General features: G+C 44.4%; 1 protein-coding gene across 1 annotated transcript in view; it reads left to right on the top strand.

Annotated features, from left to right (window-relative positions):
- Window positions 1–2,813: 2,813 nt before the first annotated feature.
- Window positions 2,814–20,048, top strand: part of TEDC1 (tubulin epsilon and delta complex 1) — a 91,825-nt gene continuing 74,590 nt past the window's right edge. The window contains exon 1 of the mRNA XM_068253340.1: window positions 2,814–3,017. Coding sequence (XP_068109441.1) covers window positions 2,892–3,017 — 126 coding nt within the window. The 5' untranslated portion in view covers window positions 2,814–2,891. The remainder of the gene's footprint in view (window positions 3,018–20,048) is intronic.

Genomic DNA, 20,048 nt, shown 5'->3' with positions numbered 1-20,048 from the left:
ACACTGTGGGAGGCCAGAAATCCACTATGAGCGATTTTCTGAGTGCTTTGCGATTTGAAAACTCTTGCTAATGTAATGCGATGGGTGTGATCCCACTTGAGCCATGTGATTTTATAAAAATCCCCCATAGCATTGCATTAGCAAGAGCTTTTTCAAATCACTAGCGATTTCTGGCCGGAGCCTTGTTGCATTGTGGGAAATAACAGCTGTTTCCATCTGGCAAAAAAGCAAGCAGCATCTCCTTCCACTGACATCACCTGCCAGCAGTAAAAATGTCACCATGTGATAAACCTCAGAATGCAAATCAGGGAGAGGAAAGTTTTACAATGGGCAAACACTGACTAAATCATTTATACATAATTATTGTAAAAATGAAGCACTTTTATCACATTATTTTCACTGTAGTTCCTCTTTTCACAATGTACTGCTATGGAAAGTTAAAGTAAATGGGTCTCGTTTAAAAAAAAAAGAAACCGGATACTTACCTAAGGTGAGGGAAGGCTCTGAGTCCTAATGAGCCTTTCCTCTCCCGCGGCCCTCAGTGCAGTGCTGGCTCCAACGTTTAAATCCCCTGCGCAAGCACGAGAGAGGGCGCTCGCTTGTGCGCAGTATAGAGGGGCCCGTCTTTGGGAGCACCCGGGCTCCCAAAGACTTTCCAAAGTCACCTTTGCCTGGCAGGAGGAGCAGTATTTAACCAAATTAGTCAAATACTGCTCCTGGGGACAACACTGCACCAAGGGCACCGGGAGAGGGGAGGGAAGGCTCATTATGACCCAGAGCCTTCCCTCTCCATAGGTATCTGCCTTTTTTTTCCTAAACATCGGTTCCCATTTACTTTAAACCGTATCAGTTTTTCAGTGTAGTGTGGCCTTAGGGACCTTTTACACTTTATGCGTTGGTATACGTTAGTATGCTTTGCATTTTTTTTTTCTCCATAGCAGTGCGTTGTGAAAAATCTTCAGTTTTTCAGCATATAAATGTGTGAAAGAGGACATAGGGAAACATGGACATTGGACTGCACATCAGTTGTCCTTTCAGTTACAACTGACAGGGACTGATTAACCACTTGAGGTGCGTAGGCTTACACCCCCCTAGTGACCAGGCTATTTTTCGCAATAGAGGGCTGTGCAGCTTTGTCAACGTGCTGCATAGCCCTACAGCTCAGCACACAAATTAATTTTTCCTCCTTTTATTGTCCTTAATAGGACACTCTTTCGAAGGAATCTGATCGCTCATGCGATCGTTTTTGTTTTTTTTATTTAAAAAAGGGAGGCTCTTCCTTTTCGCTACTGCGCATGTGTAGCACGCAGGCGGCCGTTGGGATGGGGCCAGGGGCTGGCATGTATGCGCGCTGACATGCGGCGGCGGTGGTGACAGGGGCAAGAGGAGAGGGGGTTGTAAGGGAGGCTTAGAGCCTGTTATTGTAATGGGCTTAAGCCTACTAGTTTAAAAATAAACACATGATGTACCTGCAAATGAATATTGCATACTAACCTCGCCGTCAGTTCCTCTCAAGCCTACCATTTTCTTCTTACAATTCCTTCCATTTCTGACGAGATTTGGTCAGAACTGAAATATATCAGTTGCTGTCAGTTATATTTCAGTTTTGCATGCTGCGTTTTTCTTCTTGTATTTCTAGCATCCAGTTAAATCACAAATTGGAATCATGATTTGCAGCGTAAGACCTCATTCCCAGTATACGAGCTGCCGTGCGCATTTCGGCAGCATGTATAGTGTGCAACATGCAAGAACGGTAGAAGGGCATAGACAGCACTTCTACCGTTCCCATCATATGCACTGCGCATGCATTTTTCGGGTATCACAGCACTGACTCATTCCAGCACTGGCATTTTCCCATTAAATTAGAATTAACAACACTAATCAACGTCGCACCGCAACTTCCCAACGTCACGCCGCAGGTCATCGGTTCATGCACACGTTATGTAATGTGAAAGAGCCAGTGGATGGCACAGAAGTATGGCACATTTACCACAAAGGATCAGTTGCAGCCTAACAAGTATGAACGTCTCCTATATATAAAATTAGAGCTGTTCACTTTCAGTTTTGTGATGAGCAGAATCTGTGGAGAGCTGACAAAAAATGCTCTCAGGCTCAGCTCAAGTGGGAACACAGCCTTAGGGTTCGTATAGACGTCCGATAAAGATCGTTCGTTACGAACGATTCGTGACGTTTACACGATATTCAAATTAGACTGAAAAGATCGTTCGTAATGAACGATTGTGTACACACGTGAGCGATATAAGTATAAAGTACTGAACGACGAACGATTAAAAAATGCGTGCGCAAACGGAAGTGACGTTATGACAGGCAATAAGAACATGCGTTATCGAACGATCTTTGTACACACTGCAACGATTGAACGATTAACTTTCGAAAAAATCCGCCGGGTTGGATCGGTCGGATTGAACGATAACGGTCGTTATCGTCCAAAAAAACGATTGTTGGAAAATTTGGAGCGCACGATTATCGGTCCGATTGTCGTTATCGTTCGTTTTCGAACGATCGTTATCGTACGTGTGTACTCAGCTTTAGACCACATTAGGGACATTTGACTAGAACTGCGATAGGGAACAGATGGCAAGTTGCTCTGAGGAACAAGAAGTAACATAATTATGTACTCTAAGTTTAGAAAAAGCACTATGGAAGAAATAAGCGCTATACACATAAATAAATAAATAAATAGTAGTGTATGGCCAGCATTATGAAGCAACACGTCCTCAGACATTGCATAAAGCGACAGTAGAGAGCGCTCCTCCTCTTCGCAGCTCTATTCAGTGTTCACGTGACGTGACATTGCCGTTTCCTAGCTCGTCTTCTTCCTCTCTCGTTGCCTGGTAACATTTGGCGGTGGCGGCCTTTCAAATAAGCGAATGGAGGGGAAGAGGGTCGGCAGCATTAGAGAAGCGCTGTGCGCCTTATGCCGGGTCTTGTCTGTCTGCGGCTCGAATTGTGACCCGGAAACTTTCAGAAAAGCCAAGTTTAACCGCCCAGAAGCAGTAAGTGCTATTTCCTAGCAGGCTGCAGTGGTGACAGGAGGAGGTGTGTGTAGGATTGCGTGTAGAAATGAGGGAAAGCGAAAGGGTAGCCCAGCCTTATTGAAAAGCCACTGCACCTAGTTCTGGGATAGAGGATATCTAAGCATGAAGGCAGATTGCTTGCAAGGAGAGTCCTGATAGATGCAGCTAGGAGCCCTGAGGAGGTTCAGGGAGACTGCCATACATCGCTGGAGCCTCGGTATTTCTAAGCAGTGGCATAACTAAAGAGCTGTGGGCCCCGGTGCAAGTTTTACATGGGGCCCCCCAAGCACTCTATACATAACAATTGATACGGCGCACCAAAACCTGCCAAGGAAAACCCCAGTGTCAGAGGTGCAAGAAGGGGTTGGGGAACAGTGTGTTAAAGCAGTAGGATCAGCCATACTATGCCAGGGAAAAAAACACATATATAAGTAGATAAATACTTGATCTACTTACATAACACATGTATTATACTGTCCACGTTTTGATTTCAGTGAATGTTATTTAGTAAATTACGAGAATTCTGTTCCTGGTGGGGGCCATGTCTTTTGCCCACAGTTAAGGCTAACTCGTGATGTCATTTCTGCCCTTTACTTTTTTTCTTGTCTCCTCCAATTGCTGAGTCGCCTCAGCCTTGCTTGTAAACACAAGTGAGTAGGGGATTAGGAGCTGGCAGGGACATAAAGGGAAGAGGAGGAATAGATTATAGATAAAAAGAACCCCCAGCATGCAATTCTTTGGCACGACTACTAAAGAGCCAGTGTTCCTTAAGTATGTGATAACTCCAGATCATAACAGCAGAAAAAGTTTTGAATGCAGGATTAGCATCTTTATCACTTAATACACTCAGACCAGTTGCTGTTGAAATTAGATTTTTATGGTGATGATACCGCTTTAAGGATTACTACTATTCAAAGCATCTATAGAAGTGATTATTACCAGCACAGGACCAATAGAGAGCTAATACTGTGATAGAGGGTGGACCCTTCGGGGCCCCTCTGGCCCAAGGGCCCCGATGCGGTCGCTACCTCTGCACCCCCTATTGCTACGCCCCTGTTTCTAAGCCTGCCAGCCTCCTCAGAGAGCCCCCCAAAAGAGGTCCCAGTTATGCCGGTTAATTGAGACTTTCAGTAGCCTGAATTCTGGATAATGGGGACTTTGCTGTACAACATTTGGGAGGGACAAGCCAGGGCGGAGCAGTGCTTTTCAGCGCTGCTAGATTTGGGCGCAGCCGGCGCCGCCATAGACTATAAAGGGATTCAGTCTATAGCGGCACTCAGTGAGTAACGTCGGTGCCGTCAGAAGACAGAGCCGAGGTTGCTTAAAAATCATAATAATTCGGCTTCCAGCAATCGCTGGAAGCCAAATTATTTCATTCCCCCACTATCCATGGTGGCCTGGAGGGGGAATAGTAATTAGTTCGGCCCGGACTTGTGCAGAAGCAGGACCAGCCATATAACAGCTGGATCCTGCGCCTAAGTCTACCGACGCCGAATTCAAATGTACTCAGCCAGGGGGTTCTCTTGCTTTCGTGATTATCACACGCTGTTACTGCCAGGCCCAATATTTTCCACAATCTCTCCGGTTACAACTGCACCATAAGGAAAATCGGCGTGCTGTGATCATTCCTGGAGTCACAGGGATTCAATGTATCAGTTGGAAGGATCTGCACCGTCTTAAAAAAATTTATTTCAAGCTCTTTAAAATCATCAAAAACATGACAAAAGTGTGTGCTGGTGTTCCAACTAACTAGCATACATTGACAAAACGGCATACATTTAAAGTGATATACCCCTTGTTAGTAGAATCAGTGTCCCCTTGCCCGCTCGCTGGGCTGCGGGCTCAGTCCTCGCGAAGACGCACGGCTTTTCAGTTTTGCGGATCCTTCCAACTAAGGCCCAATATTTTCCAACATGTCCAATCAATACATTTGACCAATTTCAATCTGAAATTAGTTGAATCATTGGTCAGGCATTCTCTTGGCAGCATTGATTTTCAGTCGATTGTCCGCCAAGTTGTTAGCTGTATGGCCACCGTAACAGCTGGAACTGGCATCTGTGTATGGAAGCCAGAGTGTCACATGACTCGATGCGGGTCAGCTGACACTCCGGCTTCCATGCACTGGGGAAGCTGGCAAGCTGCTCAGAGCCTGCAGGGAGATAGAGGGAGACTGCCAGGCATCGCTGGAGCCTCGGTAAGTATTTCAGGGGGAAGTTTGTGCTATTTCGGCCAGTGTACATGCACATGTATCCGGCATCAGGTGATCCCAGTCGGTGCTGGATACCGGGAACTTTGCTGTATATACAGTGGTATGAAAAACTATTTGCCCCCTTCCTGATTTCTTATTCTTTTGCATATTTGTCACACTTAAATGTTTCTGCTCATCAAAAACCGTTAACTATTAGTCAAATATAACATAATTGAACACAAAATGCAGTTTTATTTGATGGTTTTTATTATTTAGTGCGAAAAAAAAATCAAAACCTACATGGCCCTGTGTGAAAAAGAAATTGCCCCCTGAACCTAATAACTGGTTGGGCCACCCTTAGCAGCAATAACTGCGATCAAGCGTTTGCGATAACTTGCAACGAGTCTTTTACAGCGCTCTGGAGGAATTTTGGCCCACTCATATTTGCAGAATTGTTGTAATTCAGCTTTATTTGAGGGTTTTCTAGCATGAACCACCTTTTTAAGGTCATGCCACAACATCTCAATAGGATTTAGGTCAGGACTTTGACTAGGCCACTCCAAAGTCTTCATTTTGTTTTTTTTTCAGCCATTCAGAGGTGAATTTGCTGGTGTGTTTTGGGTCATTGTCCTGCTGCAGCACCCAAGATCACTTCAGCTTGAGTTGACGAACAGATGGCCGGACATTCTCCTTCAGGATTTTTTGGTAGACAGTAGAATTCATGGTTCCATCTATCACAGCAAGCCTTCCAGGTCCTGAAGCAGCAAAACAACCCCAGACCATCACACTACCACCACCATATTTTACTGTTGGTATGATGATCTTTTGCTGAAATGCTGTGTTACTTCTACGCCAGATGTAACGGGACACGCACCTTCCAAAAAGTTCAACTTTTGTCTCGTCGGTCCACAAGGTATTTTCCCCAAAGTCTTGGCAATCATTGAGATGTTTTTTAGCAAAATTGAGACGAGCCTTAATGTTCTTTTTGCTTAAAAGTGGTTTGCGCCTTGGATTTCTGCTATGCAGGCCGTTTTTGTCCAGTCTCTTTCTTATGGTGGAGTTGTGAACACTGACCTTAATTGAGGCAAGTGAGGCCTGCAGTTCTTTAGATGTTGTCCTGGGGTCTTTTGTGGCCTCTTGGACGAGTTTTCTCTGCACTCTTGGGGTAATTTTGGTCGGCCGGCCAATCTTGGGAAGGTTCATCACTGTTCCTTGTTTTTGCCATTTGTGGATAATGGCTCTCACTGTCGTTCGCTGGAGTCCCAAAGCTTTAGAAATGGCTTTATAACCTTTACCAGACTGATAGATCTCAATTACAGTTCTTTTGTTCTCATTTGTTCCTGAATTTCTTTGGATCTTGGCATAATGTCTAGCTTTTGAGGTGCTTTTGGTCTACTTCTCTGTGTCAGATAGCTCCTATTTAAGTGATTTCTTGATTGAAACAGGTGTGGCAGTAATCAGGCCTGGGGGTGACTACAGAAATTGAATTCAGGTGTGATAAACCACAGTTAAGTTATTTTTTAACAAGGGGGGGGGGGGGGGGGCAATCACTTTTTCACACAGGGCCATGTAGATTTGGAGTTTTTTTTCTCACTAAATAATAAAAACCATCATTTAAAACTGCATTTTGAGTTCAATTATGTTATCTTTGAATAATAGTTAACGGTTTTTGATGAGCAGAAACATTTAAGTGTGACAAACATGCAAAAGAATAAGAAATCAGGAAGGGGGCAAATAGTTTTTCACACCACTGTATAACCTACCCCCCCAAGTGACTACCGGCATATAGCACGTTGGGCGCATGAGTGATGTCACACGCACACCCCCACATGCTAGAGCACTAGCAGCCATATGGGGCTACCAATGCAAGTACGGTGGACGCTTGGGGATGGCGTGACCGGTAAAGTATAAATGCAGGGCACCAGGGGATACAAAAAACATTTTTGCCATAGAAAAGGCCTTTTTCCCACTACACTTGTTCTTGTTTACATCTACATCTGCTTTTTTTTTTTTTTTTTTTTTTTTTTTTTCTTTATACCAGTGTACCATATGCAAAATTAGAATTGGGCAAGTCAAAAACATATCCTGCTGGATTTGATATCAAGCTGCATATAGTTTTCTTTAAAAGAGAACCCGAGGTGGATTTTACAAATCCTAATTGCATACAGAGGCTGGGTCTGCATATAATGCCCAGCGGTTCTGGAGGTGTGTTTAGCTTCTAAGGGTACAATGGTTAATTTGCATATATTCAGCAGTGGTGCCTGGGAGACATCTCGAGCTCACTCCAACCTGAATTATCGCAAATTCTTTCTGTTTTAGGAAAGCAAACTTTTGTTTTTCTTAACATCTTAGTAAGGGGGCTTTTAGGACCATTGTAGTCCCTTACACACCCCAATGAGTTCTGGGTCACCATGAGCTTGCTGGTTAGTCTGTGCCTCTCGGATTTACAAGCCCTACTCCATAGAGCTAAATTAATCCATGCCATGCACTAATGAGGATCAAACAATCCGAAACAGTCTGTATGCATGTTGGATTATTATGGCTCTGTACATATTAACAAGCTGACACATCATTGCATTCCAGCGGTTCTGGAGGTGTGTTTAGCTTCTAAGGGTACAATGGTTAATTTGCATATATTCAGCAGTGGTGCCTGGGAGACATCTCGAGCTCACTCCAACCTGAATTATCGCAAATTCTTTCTGTTTTAGGAAAGCAAACTTTTGTTTTGCTATATTATCTCCCCCCCCAGACGCCCCCCCCCCCCTGCACTCTGCTGTGCCCCCCAAAGTAAACTGCCGTGCTAGCGACACACAGCGTGTCGCCAGCAGGCTGTTTACATGTATACTGTCATTCTCGCCGCTACCCTGCCTCCTTTATGTCGCCGCTTCCCGCCCGCATCCCTTCCATCCCCGCTGATTGGAGGGAAGGGACGCAGGCAGGGAGCGGCGACCTAGAGGAGGCAGGGTAGCGTCGAGAATGACAGTATACATGTAAACAGCCTGCTGGCAACACGCTGTGTGTCGCTAGTGTCACAGGAGCCCTAGTGGCTGACCGCACTTAGCCTTCTAAACGGTGCCAGCGCACGGATCGTGCGAACTCTGGTCGCAGTCAATGCGCAGGAACCGTTAAGAATTAGCCGCAGACAACTCAGAAGGGAGCCTGTGAGACACGGGTAATTACAACGTACACACGATTCCACGGTATCTGCCACCTCCACTGGTATGGGCCAGTGGACCCGATTTACTGACTGACTAGTCCTGCGAATAAAACGGTTAAACACACGGTATTCTGTCTAGCCAACAACAAACAAACAGTAGCGTATCTTCAGAGACCCGGGATCAGTTCTGTGTGTGCTGATAAGCAGGGTAGCGGAACAGTGAATGACTTGGAGGAAGTCTTTTATTCACAGCAATATAAATAATTAATATATACAGACAATTATTAAAATCAACAATTATTAAAACAGTAATAGCCAGTATAAAAAATAAAAGAAGGGAGAAAAATACTTAGTTCCTGGAAAGATGTCCTTTAGTGGGAAAACTTGTAAAGTTCTTGGTTTCAATCAAGGTTCAGAGTTCAGACCAGGTGGATGCCAGCATATCCTCAAGCTGGCACCGATGAGTTCAAGATGTTTTCAGGGTGGAGGACCAAGCCCGCCTGCTGGCTCTGTGCTTTTGATGAAGCTGGTTTGGGGGTGTGGCAATGCCGGCCCCCTCTGAGCTACCAGCAAATGACAGTTCATTCCCTCTGAGAGATTTTAGAGCTAAACTTATGAATTGCTGTAACTCCTGAACCATACACGTTACATTTAGGGGGGTAACAGCTTCATACTTGGAGGAAAATACAGATTAATATGATATCCGACATGGCTAGTGCAGCAGATCAGGGTCCTGGGTAGATTCATACCTGGGTTGTAGGGGCCCCGGGCCCCTCAACTGGTATCAAGAGATCCAGCATGACCCTACGGATCCAATGATACCGCTCTCATAACCACCCTATTTATTGTATTCTGTAAATGGGCAAAAGATTATATAGTACATTCATTTCTTCCTGCTAAGGCTGGAGTCAGCCTGACTGGAGTCCAGCTGTGTCTGCTTCTTGGGATCTCCCTCTATGAAAGGAACCTTATGGTTCCTGTAATTAGCATCTGGATGTGAAATCAGCTGGGACAAGCTTTCTGAACTCAAGGGTTTGCCCCTGCTCGTTAGCATATCAAAAGAGCCATCCTGCAGTTAAGGTGATGCTATTTCTCTGCTGAGAAAGGACTGCAGACCTCCTACACAATAAATCCAGATTCTATTGATTTGAAGCGCAATCGATGCAGAGAATCGAGTGCGATCGCTTTTTCTTCACGGGCGGTTACAGGACGCGCCTGCGGCCCCGCAACCGTCCGTGACAGCTAGCACTTCAGTTTACTTTGGGGGGCACAGCAGAGCGCAGGGGGGGGGGGGGGGCTGGGGGGAGATAATATAGCAACAGACCCAGCCTCTGTATGCAATTAGGATTTGTAAAACCCACCTCGGGTTCTCTTTAAAGAACAACTGAAGTGAGAAGAAAGTGGAGGCTGTCATATTTATTTCCTTTTAAATAATACAAGTTGACTGACAGTCCTGCTGATCTATTTAACTTTAGTAGTGTCTGAATCACACCATAAACAAGCATGTGGCTAATCTAGTCAGATCTGACAATAATGTCAGAAACACTGGATCTGCTGTATGATTGTTCAGGGTCTATGGGTAAAAGTATTAGAGGCAGAGGATCAGCAGGAAATCTTCATTACAATGTATGGAAATCCTGAAAAACACCTGAAATGTAACCACTTAAGTCTATCTGGACGGATATATGCTGCTGCTTGAGATCGCGCACGCTCCCGCTGCCTGCCGTTAGCCCCCAGATCAATGAATGGAAATATAATTCCCATTCATCGATCGTACAGTGGATAAATGAAGGGGACCGGGATGACAGCAGAAGACCTACAAGACTACAGGGAACTGGAAGAAGACCCAGATAAGCAAACAGTATGCGCATGTGCAGTATGTAAAAATAATTTTTGATGCGCAGAACGCTCCTGGAGTTTGGAGTGCATCAAGGACGCGCATGGCTGCACATGCACAGTCGCTATCTACCAGTCAGCCAGCTGGAAGAAGGTCACCAGGGAGAGGGGGGTGAAGGGGGGGGGGGTCCCTGGAGGATCACTCAGTGATGGCACAGAGCGGCTGCAGGGCGCTGGTGAAAGCACCAGGTAAGTTGTGTGTGTGTGTTTTTTTTTTTTTTTATTCAGCAGTTTAGGTTCCGTTTAAGCCTCAGGCTACATTCACAGTGGGACGTTGCATTGTAATGCGCCGTTAAAGTCACAACGCAGCATTACAACATAATGAAAAAAAAGGTGGTAACGCACATTAATGCTGCGTTACCATCACATACAGTAGTTGCAGTAAAGCATACAGGCAATAAAAAGTATGCTTTCCTGTACAATACACTGCAGCTGTGCGTTACCATAACGTTAAACGTTACAATGCGACGCTAACCTTGCACTGTGAACATCCCATAGGATCAGCATTGCAGTGCGGTAAGCTGCGTTATAGGAGCTTATAACGCAGCTCCGCAATGTGCCACTGTGAATAAGCCCACAGTGTTTACTTTATGAGAGCTGTGGTTTGCAGAGCTCTCCTGCAGTCTATTCACAGGTGCTAGTAAGACAGTTTGATCTGGCTAAACAAACACTTAAGCAACTTTTTGTGGAATAAAGCATTTTCATAGTGTGTTGTACAAGGGTTCAGGCTCGCTTTAAGGGCTAGTGGGCACACAGTTTTTGAGTTTAGTTCACTCTTGGGCTAAAACTGATGAAATATATATTGGTGTACACCTGAAAGAAAAATGAGCAAATAACTTCACACTGCAGAAGACCTGCAGACAAACAAAGGCAAATCAAAGCTGTTAGCTGCTGATCAATTGTTCAGCAGTTGTGTTAATTGACTGGCAGCTTCTTTCTCTGTGTTAGCAGATGTTTGTGTGCTTCCATTATTTCTGTCAATAGAGTGAAGCGGACGCTGTCATCTTGAAAATGCCTGACAGTAATGCTGATTATCTGGCTATTGCTTTTTGACTCATTCCGCTGAAACAAACATGTAGATCTGTTTTTACACTGACTTTTTTTATTACCTTAACTACAGGAACTTCCAGTGTGTATAAGCAAATTCCCTTTTACAAGCAACTTGTTGGTGTATTACTTAGCCATTAAATATGCTTAAAATGTTTACTTAACTCCACTTTTTACTCCGTTTACTCTTTCTGACCCAGAAAGGGTAGGTCACCAGAGTGCAATGCGTACAGTACATTTAAAGGATACCAGAGCCAAAGTATGTACTGAAAACGACCCCTTTCTTTATACCGAAATCCTCCGCCGCGGCTCAACCCAGGTTGCTGGAGTCGATCGGTAGTGCACAGGCGCATGGCCAGAAGCTCTCTGCGCTTGATCGTGTCTATGTGCGCATGTGCAGAGCACACTACCGCTCTACGCCGCTGAGCTGCGGTGGAGGATTTCGGTATAAAGGAGGGGAATGCAGGAGAACAGGGGAGCTGTGAGCATGTGGACTGCAACCTAATACATGCCTGCTCCACCCGTTTTCCGTATATATGCTTCAGACTTGGTATTCTTTAAGGTGGCCATACACTGGTTGATCTGGCTAGCAGATAGATCCCTCTCCGGTCATTATATGATCAGGGATCTATCTGCTCGGTTCCCTCCGCACAGTAGACCTAGGTTTTCAATCAATTTTAGCATTAGAGCTTTGAAAATATGTGTTCCTGCCTGGTCTCCGCTCCCCCGGGCCGTGTGGTTCTCACCTGTCCTCTGTGTGGTCCCGGTCTCCGCTTCTCTGCTGGTTGCTTAGTCGTCTTCACGTCTGTGTCCAGGATGCCTGTGTGATGTAATACAGAGGACAGACGCTAGGGGCGCTGTGACCACTAGAGGCCCCTAGTGTCTATCCCATTATGTCGTACAGGCGCCTGGCGACACGGAAGTGAAGCAAAGACTGGGCTCTGCGGTGGACAAGTGAGTACCTTTGTCGGTCGCCGAATCGAATGCCTAGCTTTGCACTACTGATCCACCACGAAACGACCAAAATTTTCCATCCCGACCGATTGACCCAATCAAGCAATTTATGACCGGAAATCCCTTGATCAATTGATTGATCAGGCCAAGTGCTGCACCGATTTCTTACAGATTCGATCAGAACAATTAAATCGGCCGTATATTGATGGGAGAAATTGATGTGTGTGGCCTGCTTAAGGCTGTGTTTACAGTGGTGTGGTGCAGTGTGGCGTAATGACAGTATTGTAATGCGGCTTTCTGGCTTGCAATGCACCACCTATGGGACATTCACAGTACGGCCGTTGCATTGTGGTGTAATGCGTACACCAACCTAATGCACTGTATACAGTGGGTTACTGTAAATCACCTGTTTTAACAGTGAAGCATTCTTTTTGACTGAATGCGATGCAACGAGCAGATAACGCGGTGTGTGACTTTTCCGTTTTATTACTGTGGTTACAGAGAAAGCAATGGCAAAATGAAATGCAAGTGAAATGCAATAGCTTATTAGAAAATGTTTGTTGAGTCCTGAAATGGTAATCTTCTAATTGATTCCTGACCACAATTTTTAAATTTTCTCCTCATGAAAATATCTGATCAGTGTGCTGTTGACTTCACCTCTGAGTGTTCCCTGACCTAAACCTCCTTCTCTTCCTCTTGAGGGTGAGTGGGCGGAAGTGTAAACTGAATGTTGGATGCTGCAGCAGTGAGGTGTAACTCATCCTGGTTGCTGCCTCTGGTACCAGCGCTCCATGCCCCTCTATATTTTTCCTATACTTCCTCCTTTCGCTCCCAATACTTCCTCTTTCCAGCTATGAAGGAGGAAGTAATTACCTCTTATTTCGCTTTTGCCTGCTCATCCCCACATTTTATCTGTGATAAGTTTGTTCTGAACTTTCAGAAACTAGAAAAATAGCAGGGAGTTGGGGGGGGGGGGGGGGGGGGCGGCAGAGAAGTGTGTACAGCACCACAGATGTTTTCTGAACACACTCTGTTTATAGCATACAGATGTAAATTTAGATTTCACTTTAAAGTGACTCTGTAACAAAAATTACGTTTTTTCTACCATCCTACAAGTTCCTAAACCTATTCTAATCTGTTCTGGCTCACTGCAGCACTTTGTACTATCACAGTCTCTGTAATAAATCAATGTATCTTTCCCCTGTCAGACTTGTCGGCCTGTGTCTGGAAGGCTGCCAACTCTTCCGTGCTGGTCTGTTCCTCTATGCACACACCAGTGTGTGTTTTATTTACATATGCCAGCAGCTTCTCTGCTATCTTATCAGTGATAGAAGAGAGCTGGATAAAAATCCTCCTCTGTTAGGCTGTGAAAGTAGCTGGCTGACACATACTGAGGAATTACAAACACAGGCACAGGCAGAGCTGTCTGCAGGAAGCCTGTAATGTTCAGTGCATGAGAGAATAAGGGGACAGAAGGTAAACACACAAATGATCTTTTGAGATTCAAACGGAAAGCTGTATACAGCCTGCTTGTGTATGGATGTATTTTCTATGTGTGGACATATTGTACATCAATCTACTTCCTGTTTTGGTGGTACATCAATCTACTTCCTGTTTTGGTGGCCATTTTGTTTGTTTATAAACAAACTTTTTAAAACTGTTTTTGACTACTTTTAATGCGGCGGGGGAGCGGCGAAATTGTGACAGAGGGTAATAGGAGATGTCCCCTAACACACTGGTATGTTTACTTTTGTGTGATTTTAACAATACAGATTCTCTTTAACAAAATAGTATTTGTGCTATGGCAGTCTTTCTCAAACCTGTCCTCAAGACCAACCCCCCCCCCCCCCCCACTCAATGGTGCATATTTTTCAGGCAACCTCACCTATGCACAGGTGGGGTAGTTAGTGTCTCGGCTACATGGAATCCACCTAGCTGTGCTTAGGTGAGGTTGCCTGCAGTATAATATGTACTGTTGAGGGGGGAGGGGGGGGTTCACGAGGGCAGATTTGAGAAACACTGCGTTATTGCATGGGGAGGAAGTAAAATCCATGAAACTGTCCATATTCTTTAGGCGACACAGGAAAAGAGGGCGCAGGAGCCTTTTCGGTAAAAACAGTGCTGCCACAGGCACCTATAATAAAAGCTGCATTTTTGTGCCTCAATTTCACATGTGATTCCCAGAGCAATAGTGATTTAGCTCTGCGGCCATTGATAAGATCAGTCTCAAAATGCTGCATGCACAACCCCTGTAGGGTTCCACTGCTGCATCGCTTTGCTAATCGCTGGGAATCGGCAAGCACTACAAAAGCAGTTCAAGTGGGTCCCAGGCCTAAAGCTGCACACAGATGCTTTTTTATTGTACAGAATCTTTTGTGTGAAGGTTTTGGAATCTTGCCACACTTCTTTCATAATCTTGTGTAGCAGTCCATTATGGTTGATTGCTAAATGAAGAATTAAGTACTGGATTTTTCTGCTGCAACCCTCTCCCCTCCCCCCCCCCCCCCCCCCCCCCCTTCTCTGTTTAGAACATACCAGACTGCTTGGCTTTAGTGGAGCATCACCTGTACAGCAGTCATTCCTAAAGCTGTTGCCAACAATTGTCCCTGGTATATAGTGCTAGCCACAGAATCTGTTCAGTCAGGTTCATACTCAGGTGTAAAAATGTATGATTGATAGCCACAGGTATGTAGACTGAAGCTAAATTTCAATGGAAAACGGAGAATGAAATGGGCCTCCTTAGGGAATATTCTCTTAAAGGTTCTCATTTATCCTGGTCAAGGTGTATCCATTTCTTTGGATAAATCCTTAGGGAGATGTACTCCAAGATGGGTTTGCGGAAGGGGAGGCTGTAGCAGTCCCATGGGTAATCAGACAAGACAGTTTATTGATGGCTTTCTGAAAATCCACAAATAGTCTTGCGGTTTGGGATGAACTGGCACATTAGGAGAACACAGGAAGCTCTCTGCCATTGTGTTAGGATTGTTTAAGAGCTATAAAGGCAGTTTCTAGCATCCTACAGGATGACAAGGACTGCTCAATTGTCGCATACTCTTGTTATGTACACACTTCAAATAATTGTAGCCCTAAAAATTCCACATGGGACCATTTGTGCGAAAAATTTCCTGCTTGGCAGCCTCTTCTATTTTGGGGAGGAAGAGGCGTTAGATGCCCTGTTTTGGGGAGACTGCAGTTGAGGCTGTTGGTTCATATTTGTCTTTTGCCAGCAGATTCACTGGATTTGCTACAGTAACTGCCCATACACACGCTAGATTAAAGTCGGCTTAGGTGGCCATTAACTGCTGATAGTCCGGAATGTGTACAACAGCTCCTGCCTGCTGCCTGGCTAGAGATCCGCCAGGAGGATCAAGTCGGCCGAGCATCATCCAGTAGCTTTGTTCTCCTTGCTTGCCCCATCCATGTGATGTCACAACTGCTCTGCTCTCTCGGCCCAGCAATGTCGCTCAAGGGATCTAGTCCCAATCCCTGTTGAGCGACATCAATCAAGCGTATGTACAGGCGTTAATGAGGATGTGATCAGAATGCAAAGTCCAAACCTGTGCCATAATCTCCAGTTGCAGACGAGTACTCCATGGACTATATTCTATGGAATGCATCTGCTCCAGATGGAGTGTGTACGCCACAGAAGAAGCGCCGTGCATGTGATGCAGTGTGTGCTCTTAATGGCTGGCTTTCACACGTCGTGTGAATCGAGTTTTGGTCTTTTTTTTTAAGCATCTGCTGTTAATATTTCTCCTTATTTCCAAATAATATTGATCTTCAATGCATCATTTTAATGAAAAAGAAATGATGCAGTTGTGCTCATCCGGATTCCGGATATCCGAACTACCCAGATAGTCTGAACTTTTTCCACTATCCAAAGTTCTTGAGTGATATTCAAATGAGTTTGTGGTCATCCGTTTCGGTGCTGCTTTTTTTTTTTTTTTTTTATATATCCTCTGCCAGGTTGTAGGTTTGTTGTCCTTCGTGCCTGCTGCTTGACTTTCTTCTTGTAAATTGCTGTCTTTTCCCCCAATTACGATTGGGAGTAAGTTTGGGCAGCGGAGCCCACGTCTAATGGGAGCTTCCCCGGACAACGAACAGGACAGACCAGTAATCACATAAGTGATTTTAGTTTGGGTGTTTTGGGAATAAATATCCCTTGTTGGGATATAGGGAGGGAAGTAAATAACATGGCTGATGTAAAAATGTTTTTTGGGGGAGGGGAGTTTTGCAACCAGGTCTTGCTTTGCACCGGATTGTTTTTGTACTGTAATAACCATTTATATGTTTATATGCGCACTCACAATGACAACGAAAGGTGATTGTAAAGTTCTATCGTGGAATGTAAGGGGGCTTAATGACAAGCTCAAAAGATCTCTTGTCTTTAATTACCTTAAGCAGCACCAACCGGATGTCTGCATACTACAGGAAACTCATTTAACCGGTAGTCGAGTTCTTGCTTTAAAAAAGCCCTGGGTGGGTAGTTGCTACCATGCTACGTATTCCTCCTATTCAAGAGGAGTAAGTGTACTGGTGCGTAGAACGCTTCCATTTCAACTTCTTCACCTCAAACTTGACACACAGGGAAGGTATGTTGCTATGCACGCATTGATACATATGCAGGACATCCTGATCGTGGGTATTTATATACCTCCTCCTGCTACAACAACTATTCTACATAACCTAGCTTCTCTAATCGCAGAATGGGCTCCCGAAAAAATTATACTAACAGGAGATTTTAATATGGTAATCCAACCACAAGATAGACAGAAACCTAATTCAAAAGAACCTAAGGAATTTAAAACATGGGTAGACAGTATGGGATTTATTGATGTGTGGAAGTGGAAGCACCCGGGCCTCCCTGGATACACGTGCCATTCGGCCTCACATAAAACTTTATCAAGAATAGACCTGGTCCTGGTTTCCAATTCCTCCTTACCTATTATCCACTCTATACAGCGTCTTCCCTGGGCCCTTTCAGATCATGCTCCCTTAATGACTACCTTAACACTCAGACAAAATATTTCCTGTAGACCATGGAGGTTATCTGGCTATTGGATTCATGATCAGATAATACAAGAAAAAATCCCCCAGGCCATCGCTCAATTCTGGCCCACTAATAAAGACTCTACTGATAAACCAATAGTATGGGACACGTTTAAAGCCTACATGAGAGGGGAATACATGGTGCAAATTAAGCAGTGCAAGAAAGCTAGACTCCTTGAACTTCAAACAGCAGAAAATAAAGTAAAAGACACTGAAATCCTATACCTGACACGACCTGACCGTCTCACATACTCGGACTGGCAGCTGACTATTACTAACCTAAAAATTCTTTATGTGGATTCTACTAAAAAGGCTAACCTTTGTCAAAAACAAAGGGTCTTTGAGTATGGGGACAAATGTGGGAAAATGCTGGCATGGATTACTAAAGAACATACCCCTGCAGTGACTATTCCTGCTATTACTACGGAATCGGGCATTACTCTAACTAATGCGGAAGGGATAAATGAGGAGTTTGCAAAATATTACACTAACTTATATACCACTAAATATAATTCACCAATACAGGATCTACAAGACTACCTCTCAACCATTTGCATACCAGAACTTTCTGAAGAACACAAAAAAATCCTTGATCTCCCGATCTCCCCAGATGAAATAGCTAACGCAATAGCGACATTAAAATCTAATAAAACCCCGGGACTTGATGGAATGCCATCTGAGTTCTATAAACAACACTCTGAATCACTCATTCCATATCTTCACGACCTTTTTAAGGATCCGGATGGTGTTCAGTCCTTGCCTGATTCCATGAAAGAGGCACTGATAGTGGTTATCCCCAAGGAAGGTAGAGATCTGCTATTATGCTCATCTTATAGGCCTATCTCTTTAATTAATATGGATGCAAAAATCCTTGCCAAGATACTGGCTAATCGGCTTAAGCCATTATTAAACTTCATTATACATCCAGACCAAACAGGGTTCATGCCGGGGAGGGGGACGGATATAAACCTTCGGAGGCTATTTGTTAATCTTTCAACAAATCATGATAATTCTGGACACAGGGCGGTAGCCTCGCTGGATTCAGAAAAGGCTTTCGACTCTGTGGAGTGGCCGTATCTGTGGTTGTTACTCCAAAAGTTTGGCGTGGGACCTAAATTCCTACTGTGGGTTCAGCTACTGTATGCCACTCCCAGAGCGAGAGTTCTTACTAATGGAGTAGTGTCCAGTGCATTTAATCTAAGTAGGGGCACCAGACAAGGCTGTCCTTTATCCCCCTTCTTATTTGCATTGGCAATCGAGCCACTTGCATCTATAATACGAGCAACAGATGATATTCAAGGGCTGCGGATTGGCAATTTAACTGAAAAGATTGCACTATATGCGGACGACCTCCTCCTCTTCCTTGGGGATGCCGATAAATCAGTGACGACTCTGCTGGAAACTATAGACAAATTCGGGAAATTCTCTGGCCTAAAGATAAATTGGGGGAAATCTTCACTATTTGCAATAGACCCAGATGCCCAGAAAACCGCCGCTACTACCCCCCTACAATGGGTCTCTACATTTAAATACCTTGGTATATATATTAAATATCCACTAAAAGACTACCTTAGAATTAATCTCAACCCAATTATAGACTCCTTCGATAAACACTGTCATACATGGGCTAAACTACCACTGACTGTAATGGGAAGATCTAACCTTATAAAAATGTTATACTTACCTCGGTTTACATACGTCTTCCGACACACACCGGTATGGATCCCAAACTCGATCTTCAAAAAAATAAACAAAATACTAACTAATTTTCTATGGGCAGGGGGGATACCACGAATTTCTCTTACTTCCTTACAACTCCCCACCTCTCTTGGAGGTATGGCCCTTCCAAATTTTAAACTTTACTTCTGGGCATCTGCACTGGTAACCATCAGATGGTGGTTTGCTCAAGACCAAAGGAATACAGCCTCTATACTAGAGGCGGCGGTGGTGGGGTCACTAGAGGGGCTTTCCCTCCTACCATTTAGAGGGGCAAAAGCAATCACTGACTTACCAGACCCTATGGTTCTCACCATCAAAGTTTGGGATATGGCCAGGAAAAGATACCAACAAACGGACGTATACTCACCCTTCACTCCCCTGTGGTGTAATCCTCACCTGACCCATTTTAAACAAATACCTGACCCTATCCAATGGGCCAGGTCTGGTATTAAATGGCTAAAACACATTATGATAGAAGGACAACTGACCTCCTTTGACACGCTAAAACAAGAATTTTCATTAACAAACAAGATGTTCTTTAGATACATTCAAGTTAGGCACGCAGCGAGTGCACAGTTTCCTAGAGGTGTTGTACTTAAATCAGATCCACTAGAAGCTCTCTTGTTGCAAAAGCACCTAGAAACCCCCCTTTCTGCAATATATATTACTATAATTGACACTTCAACTCCTAGAGTAGCTAAAGCACTTCAAGAGTGGCAGAATGAGGTACCTGACCTGGAAGAATCTGAATGGAGGGATATGTTGGAAGACATGGGATCCTACCTTATATCCATAAAAGACAGGCTAGTCCAGCTGAAATTTATCTATAGAATATACTTTACACCTTACCGTCTGGCACAGATGTATCCAGGGAGGTCTGATAGATGCCCCAGATGTGACCAACGACAAGCAAACTTTATCCATATGGTCTGGTTGTGCCCCCACATACAGATCTACTGGAACCAAATAAACACTCGCCTCCAGAAATTTTTTGAAAGAC

The sequence above is a fragment of the Hyperolius riggenbachi genome, chromosome 9 (assembly GCF_040937935.1).
Source record: "Hyperolius riggenbachi isolate aHypRig1 chromosome 9, aHypRig1.pri, whole genome shotgun sequence".
Classification (NCBI taxonomy): Eukaryota; Metazoa; Chordata; class Amphibia; order Anura; family Hyperoliidae; genus Hyperolius; species Hyperolius riggenbachi.
Note: the sequence above shows the minus strand (reverse complement) of the source record. Positions and strands in the feature narration are given on the sequence as shown.